General features: G+C 43.7%; 1 protein-coding gene across 1 annotated transcript in view; it reads left to right on the top strand.

Annotated features, from left to right (window-relative positions):
• macf1a (microtubule actin crosslinking factor 1a) overlaps window positions 1-14954 on the top strand; it is a 228905-nt gene that overhangs the window by 133118 nt on the left and 80833 nt on the right. The window contains 15 exon segments of the mRNA XM_069176154.1: window positions 564-718; window positions 1367-1493; window positions 1627-1810; window positions 2144-2304; window positions 3055-3233; window positions 3332-3470; window positions 3573-3766; window positions 3931-4090; window positions 4269-4352; window positions 4484-4591; window positions 4704-4802; window positions 4957-5079; window positions 5238-5329; window positions 6086-6221; window positions 8584-14742. Of these exon segments, the coding sequence (XP_069032255.1) occupies window positions 564-718; window positions 1367-1493; window positions 1627-1810; window positions 2144-2304; window positions 3055-3233; window positions 3332-3470; window positions 3573-3766; window positions 3931-4090; window positions 4269-4352; window positions 4484-4591; window positions 4704-4802; window positions 4957-5079; window positions 5238-5329; window positions 6086-6221; window positions 8584-14742 (8100 nt within the window).

Here is a 14954-nt window from a genome sequence, read left to right as displayed (position 1 = left end):
TTGTTTTTTTTATCCTGTGCTGGGTTTACTTCTAAAGACTCTGTGTTTATGTCGGTAAAACCTCACCTCCGGAGTTTGGAGAATATTCTGCTGCTTTCACAATAAAAGCTTTTGCCGGTACAAAGCAGCTTTTCACCCCACATGGCATCGTTTCCTTGGTCAGCTTCTCTAATGTCACGTCATCTCGGGGCTCCCGCTAACTTCATGAAGTCCATGATTGTTTACATTTTGTGTTGCATTATGAGGTTTTTTTTTTGGTTTTTTTTTTTGCTACTTGCATTTTGTTTTACGTGTTTTCCCTTTTCTCCTCCCTGATTTCACCTCGCCTGCTTCCTTCTCACCATTTCTCCATCCATCCTGTCTCCTAACCTCCGTCACTTTTCTTTTGGACCACGACTATGCAAACCTCTCTATTAATTACCTCTCTTACATTCCATCTCTACATCTGTTCCACGTCCTTCCCAACATCTGTCTTTTTTCCATCCCTTCCTCTTCCTCCTCCTCCTCTTCCTCATGTGTCCTCCTCACTCTCCGTCTCCGTGCATCCATCCTCCGCCTCTCAGATCACAATAACCCGAGGAGAGGAGTGCGTGCTGGAGGACAACTCTCAGAGGACCAAGTGGAAGGTGATCAGTCCGACAGGGAACGAGGCCATGGTCCCCTCCGTGTGTTTCACCGTCCCACCTCCCAACCAGGAGGCCATCGATACGGCCAGCAGGTGAGACACATGCTGGAGACATAACGTGTTGAGGTGATTAAGTTCAGGGTAACGATGAACGAATAAAGTCTCCCGGTGCTTTGATGTTATACATTCATTCTTGTTAGTACTTACAATATGCACGTTTCTGAGTTAATGGTTTGTTTTGAAGTATTATTGATTTGAATTGTTTTAGCAAAGAAAAAAACATGAAAAATGTCAGTATTTCTGAACTTTAGAGACTCTCTGATGTAGAGTGACCAAGTGTCTCTCTGTATGTGGACCTGCACAGCATTGGTATTGTCCCACATTGTCCCACAGTCTTACGATGTCCTACATTGTCCCTCATTGTCCCTCATTGTCCCACACAAACACACTCTTTGCCCCACAGTCAGTTTGTTGAGATCAGGTCAACTTACTCTGATCAGCCAACGTATGTGCACTACAACTGGTTGAAGATATGACAAAGTACTGAGATATGGCTCATGATTTTATTATTTTATATACTCGTATTTAAACATTTTATTTCACGCTTTTCAGTAACTTTTTCGAACCCGTCAACACTTCCCGTTAACTCCAAATAAATCCCGACTGAAAGCTTTTGAATTAGAATTTAAATATTCGTTCCGTCATGTGTGGATTCACTCCGGTGTTCCCTGTGTTGTACAGGACAGAGCAGCTGTACCAGAAGGTCATGTCTCTGTGGCATCAGCTCCATGTGAACATGAAGAGCGTGGTGTCCTGGCACTACCTGCTCAAAGACATCAGGACTGTCTCCGAATGGAGCCTGGACACGGTGAGTTCCTGTGTTTCTTCCTCTTCTTCTTTTTCCTTTTTTAGTCTCAGTTTGATGTTATGTTCTTTCCTGCTTTGTTTCACTTTTGATCTGTTCTGTCTCTCCTCCTCCCGTTGCACTTCTGCCCTGTCAGGTTCGCTGTCAGTCTCCGTCGGAGCGGCAGCATGTCCTCGACCACCTGGAGTCCCAGTTGACCGACTACCTGTCAGACAGCAAAGAGAGCTCTCTGTTCACGGCGGCCGAACGACGAGAGCTGGAGGGGGAGGTTCAGCAGGCCCAGCAGCACTGCCAAGACCTGCTGCTCAGCATGGAGACCGGTGAGGCCAGATGGACTCATAGATGCACACACACATCTCGGTGTCTTTAAAACATTTTCATACCTGAACACAGTGTCCTTCTGTCTCATCTTCAGCCTGTCCAACTGAAGCGAAACAGTGCATTTGTCAAAATGACACTCTTAACCTGTTAAAAATAAAATATGTCTCAGTATTTTGACCTGTAAAAATGAGCTAGTTAAGACAAATCTCAAGCTGAAGTTATGTTAAATTAAACAGAATATTCAGTTTATCATCAGCTGTGAGTAACAAAAAGCCGTGGAGTTACTGTCTGTGCCTAAAATAACCCTCCTTTCTTCTCGTCTCACCCCCCAGTGGAGAAGGACGAGTTGGTCTCTCGGTCTTACCTGTCCGAGCTGCAGAACATCTCCCTCCGTCTGAACGAGGCCGAGCAGAGACTGATGAGGGCGATCGAGACTCCGCCCCCCAGCCGGCTGTCAGGTGTTGACAACACCGTCCAGATCGCAGAGCAGGAGGTCAGTTTGAGCCCCATCTGCTGGTCGCACATGGTGATAACAGCTTTTATTAAGTTGATATCGAGTGTTATCATGTGGTATTTTTGTTTTAAGGGCTAAAATAATCCCTGAACCTTTGTAGATTTTATTCATGAAAAATCTAAAAATCTAATGGCACATGTTGATCATAAATGTGATTATGGTTAGGTTAGGTTAGGTTAGGTAGTTACTTTATTAATCCCCAGGGGGAAATCTTTTAATTGTTTTAATTGATTATGTTGTTTTTTTACAAATGGTATTGACTTGTCTGCCTTAAGAGGCCTAATAGTGTTAACAGTTATTAGTGTTTACTTCACTCATCTTAGGGGAAGTTTGTCACAAAAGGAAGCATCAGAAGAGCTTTGTTTTAGGTTTTCAGTGATAGTAAATATTAATGATACATTTTTATTGGTAAAGCAGCTTTCACACACATAAAAAAAAATGATATAAAGGAACATAAAAACATGTTAAAATGTAATTTAAAAGTAATTAAAAAAAGAAATAAAACTGATGAAATTAAACACAAGATAAGACAAGATGGATAAAGTAAAATATATTTAAGATAAAGAATATAGAAGTATGCATTTAAAAATGCACAGTAGTAGTTTAAGGCTAAATGAATAAATCCGTCTATCTGTCAACAGGTAACGTTCCTCTTTTTTTTATGGTGAGTAGGCTTTATGCCATTTTACTCTCCGTTTGCTGAATGTCTTTCGTCCCCCTCTTGTCCAGAAGCTGCAGGTGGATTTGGACGTCCTGCGCTCCAGTCTGGGTGACGTGTCTCGCCGCTGCGTGAGTTTCTTTGAGGAGAAGCCGACGTCCTCCAGCGTTCCTGTCCTCCGCTCCGAACTCAACCACGCCGTGGAGAAGATGGATAAACTGCACAACATCTCGTCTGTCTACCTCGAAAAGTGAGTGAACTTTTTCACCCTCTGGCATTCAGTTAGTTCCATAAGTCAGAAATATACAAGAATGTTTCACTTACAAAATAATTTCTTCACCTCTGTAGGTTAAAAACAGTCCACGTCCTGATGCGCAGCCTGGAAGAAGCAGAAAGCCAAGTGAGGAAGTACGAGAGCAGACTGAGCGAAGAAGACATCGTTCCTCCCGACACAACGGCCATTCAAAACCTCAAAGATCAACTAGAGGTGAGGCGCACGGTGTCATAAAATCCTGTCACATCCAGCTCAAAAACAAGACTCGTGTTGTGAGAATATGACTTTGTTATTTTATGTTTTATGTTTCTCCAGAAGTGGCAGGTTGAGCTCGCCGAGCAGGAGGGCGTCTTCCAGTCTCTGCAGGCGGAGGTCGGTCGGGCCAAAGAGGCGGGGTCTCGGCTCAGCAGGCTCCACCCAGACCGCAGCCCGGAGCTGGAGCGCTACCAGGAGAGAGCCAATCAGATGGCAGAGAGGTGGAGCGGGATCAAAAGACAGATGGAGACACGGTGAGGAGGATGGAGTGAAGGAAAAAGATCTGGGGGACAGAAAAGGAGGAGCAGAAGGCAGATAGTTATTTAATAATTACATGCTGGATGCTAAACATAAGCTGCCTATAATAAATACCTCTGTGTGTTAAATGTCCTGAACGTCTTTCTCTGTCTCACCGCAGACGTACTGATCTGGAGGCTCTGGGCTCGTCCCTGCAGCAGTACAGAGACGGACACTCCGCTCTGATCGAGTGGATCGAAGAGACAACAGAGAGACAAGAAAACGCACAACCCGGACAGACCGACAGCAAAGCTCTGTCTGAACAACTCACCCAGCAGACGGTGAGAGACAGATTAAAATAATAATAATAATGAAGAGCAATAATATCGTGCAATGGAATGATAGTGATAAAGATATTCTATTATGTGTATGAAATGTTGTAAAGTGAAAAACCAAGTATAATTTACACATGGAAATAGAATGAATTGTATAAATGATGTTTCTTTATTTTCTTGTCAGGCATTAGTAGCTGAGATTGAACAGAACCAGACCAAACTGGACGAGTGCCAGACTCACTCCAAACAGTACTGCACCTCAGTGAAGGTAAGTGTTTGTTTTACATATGCTGTATTTCAAATATGTCAAACTGTACTTTACTGCTGTTTTGCAACAACTGTTTTTTTCTTTTTTTTTTTTACTGTTTTTTTAAGCTCAAGCATGCTTTTATTTTGTAGGATTATGAACTACAGCTGATGACGTACAGAGCCTTCGTTGAGTCGACGCACAAGTCACCCATCAAGAGGAGGAGGATGCACTCTTCCTCTGACGCCATCACTCAGGAGGTAACAGTTTGATCATTACCACATTTTTCTAAATTCATTATTTTTACATTTGCCTAAAATAAAATGTCCCATGCTGTAAGTGATGTGACTGATTTCGGGTGTATCTCTCCAGTTTATGGACTTGCGCACACGCTACACAGCCTTGGTCACCTTGACAACGCAGCATGTGAAGTACATCAGTGATGCTCTGAGAAGACTGGAGGAGGAAGAGGTGATGCTTCCACTTCAAATAACTCTAATTGTTGAGCACTAAGGTGTCTTCTGTGCATGATCAGAAGTTTATGAAAAATTTTTTTGTAAATATATGTATATAATGACTGGCTAATATGGTAACAATTTTTGCTTTCGTCCATTAATCTGTGCAGAAAGAGGTGGAGGAGGAGAAGCAGGCCCGGGTGGGGCAGGTGTCCGACCTGCTGGGCTGGGTCAAAGGCCTCCAGGGACGGACTGGGGGTCCCAACGCTGAGTCCTCACTTGCTGCCCAACAGGTACACCAGAACATTGTGCTGTGAAGCTTGCAGCTGTAATGATGAATGTAAAAAAGGGTTTTAGTTTCTTATCTTTTGTCTAAGTGAATTATTGATATGGTAGTTAAAGATAGTTCTTTTTCTGTACTCAGCACATTGTTCCTCCGTCTTCTCCGCAGGCCATCAGCGAACAGCTGGCCGCCAAGAAAGATCAGGTGGCCGAAGCTATACGGAGCACACAGGTCTTCCTTCTGTCTAAACAGGCCAGCAAGTAAGTCAGCGTCACATGTACGGACACGCACACCTTTAACATCCTTTCTAAACACAGATACCACACACACACGACTTAACCTGTGACCCAGAAACCAGCTCAGAGCAACACACATCTCATATGATGTCAACAGTTTACCAGCTTGCATTTGGACTCTCCTCCATATGTCACGTCAAAGTTTGTCATATAACTAATGAGAAAAACCTAAAAATGTTCTTTCTGGGTCTGAAAAGTTGGAAAGTTGGATGAAACTTCAAGGGAATTTAAATGATATTAAGGACATATTTCAAATGGAACATTAGACATTAATATAAATGAGTAAACAAAATGTGTGGCTAAGGTTAGGTTAGGTATTTACTTTATTAATCCCCGAGGGCAAATTTTTTTTTGCTACAGCAGCATACAGAAGCAATAAGATAATAATAGAATAATAGAAAAGCAATAAAATAGCAGTAAAAAAATATAAATATAAAATGCACAGTATATACAGTACAGTATATATCTATATATATTATATACAAACAACCAAGAAACACAGACAACAGTGTTATTGTTGTGTGATGGATTTTGCCAGAGGTGAGTTATTGTACAAGGCTAAGCTTGTTTAACAGATTTGTTAAACCAACTTTAATCAATTCAAACTTTTAGGAATTTTATATTAAAGCCCCTGTACGAAATCAACATCTGTGCAACACCCAGTCAGATTCACGTTAAACACTCAACCTGCTGTAACCTCGTCCCTCGTGTCCTGTCCAGGTTGTCCCCAGAGGAGCGCTCTCAGGTGGAGGCTCAGCTGGACGAGCTGATGGCCACCTACAACCAGCTGTGCGACAGCTCCACGCAGCAACTGCAGCAGCTGGAGCAGCAGCTGGCCAAAGAGGAGGAGAGAAAGGTAGCTCGGTGGAGATGGAGGAGGGTTTCTGCAGGTTTATCACACAGATGTACTCTGCTTGTGCGAGCTTGAAGAAAAGCGACGGTACTTTTGTAAAATGTTGCTTTGAGTCTAAATTCGCTTGCGAGCTGAGCGTGAGTTTGTGTGCGGGCCAGCAGAAGGTTGTGTGTGTTGTACAGCATGTTGTGTGTTCACAGAGTGTGCACTTTTAGAAAAACATCACCACTATTGACGAATCTCACTCATTGACTTGGTTTGGTTTTAACAAACATCACAGACCCCGTTCAGACGTGTCCATGAAACATTATATTTTCTATTTTTTGCACTTCTGTTTGACACATTGTTTTGTTATTTAAGGAGAAGTTATGAATGCTAGAAGGATTTAACAGCCTAAAACATAGTTTTTGTTATAAGACACTTCTGCAGCCCACTTGTTTTTTTTTAAACTGTTGAAATGTGGGCTATAATAGGATAGGATATAAAAGGAGTTAGTTGGATGACACTGTCTGAACTGGGCCTCAGCATGGACCAATTCACTCTCACGTTTTCACCCCTAAAAGCCTGCAGTCATGTCATTAACTATTTCTCCCCTAGTTTTTTGTCATCTTCATTATCATCGCTATTATCATCGTCATTATCATCAGAAAATACATCTGCTGTACTGCTAACATGGCCTTAGCGGTGCCGCACCAGAAATGTGCTGCCTAAATCCTGCCTAGCAGTCAGGTAGAAGCTGTAGAGCTCTGCTCCTCATAGATGCATCGTTAGAAACACTCATTTTACATCAAAATAGATGTTTCTTCATATTTCACTCTCATCTGTGTAGCTACGAAATAGTTTGATGTCACTTTTCTTTATATAGTGGTTAAATAATACCACTGCATAAAGTCTACACGCTGCATTTCAGCATTTATTTTATTCTTCTTAAGTTTAGTTCATCACACATGTGCAGTCGACCAATCGCAGCCTTCACTGTCATGAAATTCTTTATACAGTGTGTTACATCGGTCAAAAATGGATTGAATGTGTGTGAGGATTTCAGGTTTAATGCAATCTTTGATGAAAATTCTTATGTTTCAACAGCTTCACCTCATAGTTGAATCCTGCTTATTTTGTATGGTTTTATAGGAGATTTTTTTGTGACTAGAAACGTATGGGTTTAGAGTGTTTTAAAGTGTATGTGCACCAAAGGCCAGCTATGCAAAAAAACAACAACAACAACAACAACAACAAGACTCACTTCACCATTTGAGCATGTTGTGTCCAGATCACAAGAGTGTGTGCGTGAATGAGAATTTTTGTGTTCGTTTTCTAATGCATTCTATTAATGTGTGAAACTTTAAACCAGCATTTTGCTTGAAAATCACTAACAGCTGCCAAAGGAGATTTATGGACATCCGAGGTCTGAGCCGAGGATCAGAGTGAGAGATGGAAAACAAAGCAGGACTTGAATAGTCACTCTAAATCTGATTCTGTGTCAGTTTGCTGCTCAGTTAGTTTTAGTGGGAATCTGAAGCTCACTCAGTGATAGTGAGTAAAATCGTATGTGTCTCATAGTATATTTAAAAAGCAATAATCAGCAATTTATTATAATCTGTGCAAAAAAACAGGTGAACATACCTTCAAAATTGTGTGTATTCTGATAAATTTCCATATCAATAATTGTCAGTTTTTGCTTGACAGTGTCTGATCCAAGTAGTCGTGGTTTAGTTGTTTTTAGTTTTTCGGAGCCTACTCCAGTTCGGAGGATTTAGTGTCAAATCAGTGTTAGAAATCAGAATGAAGAGTGGCATGCAGAATGCTAACAACCAGCTTCTCACCTGTCGCGCCTCGCTCTGCGGAGCCGTAAGCTGGCCCATTAGTGTGTGTGCACCACGGGACGAGCCCGTACGGTAAGTAGCGCTCGCTTTCTCTCTTACCGTTGCCCTTAAGTTGTTGTTTTTTTTCCCTCGTGGAGACATTTTATTCTGCTCTTCTTCTGAAAAGTTGTTGTATGCTTCTTTATATGTCTTTCCTTTCCTTTATCTAAAGCTTTTTCTGACCTTTTCTTGTTACAATTTGCTTTGTTGCATGCTTAGTGCTTGTTTTAGAGTAGTTATGGTAAGTATTAAAATGCTTTTTAATATTAGAGGGAAATTAAGATATGGAAAGAAATAATATGTATAAATAAGTAACAAGCCAACAAAAATAAAAGAAACTGTTTTTTATGGCAGGTGGTTCTGGGTTTTCTTCTTTTTCTGATTCTACAATTTGCCTATAAAATATACTATAAAAGTAAAATATAAGATAACTAACAACATACTGTCATACCACATTAACGGCAGACGGAGTGACTGTAATTTTGTTTTCTTTCTTTTTCTAGAACCAAATTGCCATTGCTGGAGTGATTGACCTGGGAACAGTAGAAACGTTCCCAGTGTTTCAAGCAGCCCAACGTGGTCTTATTGACCAGGACACCTGCCATGTACTGCTGGAGGCCCAGCTCATTATGGGTGGGCTCCTCCAGCCTGACTCCCTTGTCAATCTTTCACTGGAACAAGGTCTAACTCAAGGCCTCATTGACACTCACACCAGACAGACTCTCTCTGAGCTGGAAGGTGCCCTGAATTTGGTGGAAAATACGATATGTATGGATGACCAACAACCGAATGTGTTGCCCATAGTCACGGCCATGGAGTTCGGGCTCATCAGAGAGGAGGTGGGACTCCGTATTCTCGAACTCCAGATGAACACTGGAGGCCTGAGAGATTCAACCGGACAAACGATGAGCTTGGAACAAGCAGAAGACATGAGAGTTTTGTCTCCCCGAATTGTCACCAAGCTACAGTCAAGGCTGCAACACAAAGAGCTGATCGATCCAAACACGGCCGAAAAAGTCAGTCTACATGATCTACATCTGCGCTGTGTCGCCGACAATGACTCTGGTCTCCTTCTCCTTCCTGTCAAACAACAGCCGGGAGGAACTGTTTGCCTCCGTTCTGGAAGAAAAGTTGGCATCTTCCGTGCAGTACAGGAAGGACTGATTGATCGAAAAGTTACCGTACGACTTCTCGAAGCTCAGCTCTTTGCCGGTGGTATTGCCGACCCACGGTCCGGCCACCGGCTGACAATTGATGAGGCTGTTCGTCATGGGCTCATGGACCAGGATTTAGCCTGTGCCATGTTGGCACGACAAGTACAAAATGGGGGAATTCTAGACCCTTTCAGTGGAGACCGCCTGGATTTAGAGGAGAGTATTCGTAGGGAGCTTCTCTCCCCTCGTTTGGCTCTTTTGGTCCTTGAGTCTCTCTGGGCTTTTATGGGACTGCTCTGGCCTGAATCTGGAGAAATTCTGCCCATTGCCGAGGCTGTTCAACAAGGAACGATGTCAGGAGATCTGGCAAGGAACATCCTACGGCATCGACATGCCATCGGGGCTCTTTACAACTCAGAAACCCTCGAGGTGCTGCCTCTAAACCAGGCTGCTCTTGAGCCCAGCGTAGTCAATCTTCTCAAAGACATCCACATACCTGACGTACTTTCCAACATGAACCAGTTCGGTACTCCATCTCTAAACCGCCTGAGCTGGAGTTCCACCAGCTCCTCTCCACTTCCACCCTCTCCACCACCTCTACCATCTCCCGCAGACCTTGTGTGGGAAACTACACCAACAGATGGGACAGAGCCCCAAGAACAAGCCAAACACAAGCTGCTGTTTCACCTCATGACTCACAGCTATGTTGATGCTCATTCTGGAAAACGGTTGGTGCTGCTAGACCCCGATTTAATGGAGATAGTCAAAGCCACTGAACTGGTTGCTGGAGAAACAGAATGTGCAAGTCAAGTTGAGCCTCAAAGGAGTTTGGCAACAGATAAGCAAGGGGAGTCTCAAATGGAGACAGAGTTTAGTTTGACAGATGGAGTGAGTGACAAACAAATCAAAGGTAAAGATGACAGTTTCAGTGTTTTCACACCAAGCAAAGAGTCTGAGATTAGTGATGCAAGCAGTCTAGAAGAAATGGATGAAGGGGTAAATGACAAATTACTGCAGAAACCTTCAGCGACTTCAGAGAGTGATTTAGACTTTGCAGCAAAAGATGAAATCATTGGAGATAAAGATGCAAAAGTCGATGAACAAAAGAAGGAAGCATCCAGTGTTCAAAGTGTAATGGCTTCAGCTAAACACCTTAAAGAGGAAATAACAAAACGCCCAGAGGAGGTGGTAAAAACTGAAAGCAAACCCGAGGATAGTACTGATCAGGATACCAGGGGTACGATCACAACAGTTGGTAGAAAAACAACCACAGCACCCCTCAAATCAGAGGAAGATATTGAAAGGGAGACATTAAAAGAAGCTATTCCAGAGGAGAAAACTCATGAAAAAGTTAATTTAAGACGATCACAAGAAAGAAAAGATATAAAACATTCCCAGACTGAATTAGACAGGATCGACTTAATCGATGCTAAACCTCAGGTTGAGATCCTTGAAGCAGCAGTGGAGAAGCCAGAGGAGGATGTTGAATTGGAGAGGTTAGTTCTACAGCTCAAGCAGGGAGGTCTTTTGACAGAAGAAGGGGAAAAGCTGCTGCCGGATGAGGCTGTAGCACAGGGTGTCCTTCCAGGCCATACAGCAGTAAAATTAATGGCTCAGGCAGGTCTGTTTGGAGGTTTCCTAGATGCCGGCAGCGGGGAGTCACTTAGCATGGAGGAAGTTATGCAGGAGGGTTTACTTGATGAGGATCTAATGTGGAGTGTCCTAAAGTCAGATAAAACCCTCGCAGGGGTCGTGGATGTAGAGAAAAGGCAGATCTGCGGGGTGAAAGAGGCAGCAGAGGTCGGGTTGATTGACCCCAACACTGCCGCTCGACTTCTGGAAGCCCAGGTGGCATCTGGGGGGATCGTTGACCTACGTAGGGACAAGAAAGTCTCTGCCACTCTAGCAGCAAACCTGGGACTGATTGAGGAGGATCAAAGAGAAGAACTTGTGGCGCTAGAGAAGGCATACAAAGGAAAGGACACGGATTCCTCAACATCCCTTAAGAAAGCCAGTTTACAGCTACAGATGGAAGGTGTTGTTGACCCAGAGTCCAAGTCTCCAGTTCCTCTGGAGCAAGCCATTCAGAAAGGGTTAATTAGGACAGAGGATGCTTACCATGTGTTGGCAAGGCAGGTGGCTGAAGGTGGTGTAATACACCATGCTTCAGGACTGAGGCTCCCGGTCTCTGATGCTGTAGATAGAGGACTAGTAGATCGGTCTATTGCTCCTGGGCTAGAGGAACTAGAGTGGGTCTACCAAGGGAAAGTCAGTCCTTCAAGTCACCCAGAAGCTGTTGTTTTCCAGGCATCAACGGGGGCTATTTTAGACCCTGATACTGGATGCAAACTGACATTGTCGGAGGCAGTTTCTAAGGGTCTTCTAGAAGAGAAGATAGCCAATGAAGTAATGGCCTCTCCAACAGAAACGCAAGGAGTGCTTGACCCCCAAACTGCACGCATTGTGCCGTATTCAGAGCTTGTAAACCTGGGTAAGATAGACATTGAAACAGGTAAACGCTTCTTGGAGGTGAAACCCTTCCGAGGTATTCAGGATGTACAAACAAATGAAAACTTGACCCTTCCCGATGCAGTTGCCTTGAAACACGTTGACCCAGTTCCAGCACTAAGGTTTCTGCAAAGCCAGGCAGACAGTGGTGGGATCATTGATATCGGCACTGGAGAAAGGCTCCCTCTACCCGAAGCGTCCAGGAGAGGTTTAGTTGGAAACGATATGGTCAAAGAAATAGCCACCAACCAGTTTTTGAAAGGAGGCATCGTTGATCCAGCTACTGGACGACGAGTCTCAAGTCTCAATGATGCCATCGAAGCAGGGCTGATATCTAGTGACGTGGCTTCAGAGATCCAGGAGAAAGTGGCTCCTGTGGAGACGGAGGGTGATGAAGATAGCTCTACACCTCTTGCCTCATCAAATAGTACATACAGCCCTGCTATCATACTGTTTGCGTCAAGCTCAGACAGTCCAGCAAACTGGTCTGATGTAACCACGTCTTCGAGATCTCCACTTTCAGAAAGAGGATTAGGAGTTGCACAGAGTGAAGAAAAGAAATTGACATCTGTAGGATCAGATCAGCCACTGTTTTATGATACAACTGAGGAAGAGGAGAAAGTAGAAGTACCAGAGTCAATGGAAGAAGAGTCTTTAATTCAGGCAGACCAGTCAATGGACGTTTTGTTTAAGTTTGCAACTAATGTTGAGAAAAGAATTCAACAAGCCATAAAAGAGATAGTACCACAGAAAGACGTCACGAAATCAGAGAATCTGCCCAAACGGGAGTCTGATGAGAGGCTGCAAACAGGTGACAGTAAAGCTGATGCTTCTGTTGGAGAGTCCATGCAGACACATATCGATCAAATCGACCAAGATTCACAGAAAGAGGTCAGAAAGGGAGTTAATGGGGAACCTGTGAAGGATGGAGAAAAGGACGGTGGACTCGCTGATGAGAGCACATTATTGATCCGTTGTGTTTCTGAAGATGAAAACCTGACAGGTTCTGTGGCAGCGGAGATGACAGATGACAGACAAAGCAAAGATAGTATTGAATTGTCAAAAGAGAGTGATAATGAATATAGAAAGAATGACCTGGGAGTACAGAGGGATGATGATGGAAATGAGAGGGGTAAAGAAGCACAGGGAGAGAAACCTGTAGAGATCAAAACTAGCACCGATGTTGAGCTGTCAGAGCAGTTATCGACCTCTTCGTCCAAAGAGTCAGAAAACAAAAGCAAGAAGAAGAGGAAGAATAAAAAGAAGGTAAAAGGTAAAGCAGTAGAGAGTGAAACACACCCTGCAGAGGTCAAACATCCATCTCAAATTGATCAAGATAATGCAGAAACTGGAAGACAGTCGGAGGCTCGTGATGCAGTCACAGAGGAGCTTCAATCACAAGACATATATGAGGAATCACAGATTCATGGTCAGGCAGCTTCTGAAGGGGATCCGAATGCAGAAAGTAAAGTAAAGATTGATGGGAAATCTGAGGCTGAAAATGGTTTGATAAAACGAGGACAGGAAAAAGTTCCTGCCAGTCTGGAAGTTTTAAAACCAAGCATTGAGCCAGAGAAAGATGCAACTAAAGCAATGTTACTGCAGAGCACAGAAAAGGGTGATAAGAGGGAAGAGATGAAAAGAGAGGAGCAGGAAGTGGAATCTGAAGAGATGGCTTCTGTCTCTCAGCAACCAGAACAACCAGAGACGAGTCAGGAGGTAAAGACAAGTCATGAGCGAGAATTGCCTCACAAGTCGTCTCTACCGGACGAAGAGAAAGCAGCCTTGATAATGAAAGCCAAAGAAAGTATTCTCAAAAAGGTGTTTGAAAAAGGGGTGAGCGAGAAGCAGGCTGCTGAGGAGCTGGAGGCTCTGCGCAAGGAGGTGGTGAAGAAGGAGGGTCAAGGTACAACTGTTAGAGATGTAAAGGCTGAAACTCTGCAAGCTACGGTTGATGGAGCGGAGACTGTCAGAGATGATGGTGACAAGAGACCCAGTGGTTCAACAAAAGACAGTAAAGAAAAGATGAGTGTCAAAGAAGTAACAATGGTCAAAGAACATGTGACTTTGGAGAAATCTTTGGTAAAGGAGAACTTTGAGGCCAAAGTGTTGGAGGCTTCTGCAACTGAAAAAGAAACGAGCATGAGTTTTGGAAAGGAAGACGTACAAGAAGTGGAGACAGCTCCAACAGCCCGACCTAAAGAAACTCAGCCAAGTAAACAAAGTAAGAAGAGCAAGAAGTCCAAGAGTTCAAAAGCGACGGACAAAGCTGAGCCTAAAACTGAGAAGTTACCGACCAATGAGAAAGTGGAGTCTGAGGGGACAGCAACAGAAAATACCACAAAAACCACCATGGTAAAACCGGATTCAGATGTCTCAGGTTTGACGAAGGAACAAAGGAAGGAAACGCATACTGATGTTCAGTCAGCCAATGATGTCATCAGGCCGTCAGTTGTTGACAAGGCAAATGAGATGGAGACCTCTGCAGATGATATTCAAGGAGGTGAGACTAGTCAACAAAGTCCGCCATATTTACATGAGACACTGAAACCCAGTTCCCACGTACAGGAACACATACAGCCGGCAGAGGCTACACCTGCTGGGAAAGAAGAATCCCGCTCAGACACCAGAGGTTCAAGTGAATCCAGTGACTTGTCTCATGATGTTGCATCCAAGCTGGACGTCCAGGCTGCATCTCAATCTGCAGCTCCCGGTCCACAGCCCGATAAAAAAGCTGTAAAAAGTAAAAAGAAGAAGAAGCGCCAACAATCCGAAGCTGCAAGTACCAACGTTCCCGAATCAAAATCTTTAAAAAACCAGCAGCAACATCGTGACTCTCCAGAAACGTCAGCTGAGCCCTCAGAAGATGCTTCAGCCGAGTCTGAATCAACCACAGTCCCCGAGTCTGATACGACCGCTGAGAGCTGGGGGGAAGACGAAGATGATGCCAGCGAGAGGCGAGAGACAAACAAGGAAGGGACGACGTCCACCGCTGGCAAGGTAAAAATAGTTATTTTCATATACAGCCCAGTTAAGACCAAAGATTCCCAACGAGACGAAACTGTTTGAGAACGCTGAAGGGAAAAGTTGCAGCAGTGTAAACTGGCCTGACTGGTGTCACCTGTCACTCAGGTTGTCAAGTCAGAAATAGGCCGTTTAACGTCATGAAAATATTTAGTATTTTTTCTACATATTAGATAAAACACCAACTC

This window comes from Embiotoca jacksoni, unplaced genomic scaffold (assembly GCF_022577435.1).
Source record: "Embiotoca jacksoni isolate LCO1_2020_lvr unplaced genomic scaffold, fEmbJac1.0.p SCAF_7, whole genome shotgun sequence".
Lineage (NCBI taxonomy): Eukaryota > Metazoa > Chordata > Actinopteri > Embiotocidae > Embiotoca > Embiotoca jacksoni.
The sequence above is the reverse complement of the archived record's forward strand: the minus strand, read 5'-3'. Positions and strand labels throughout refer to the sequence as shown.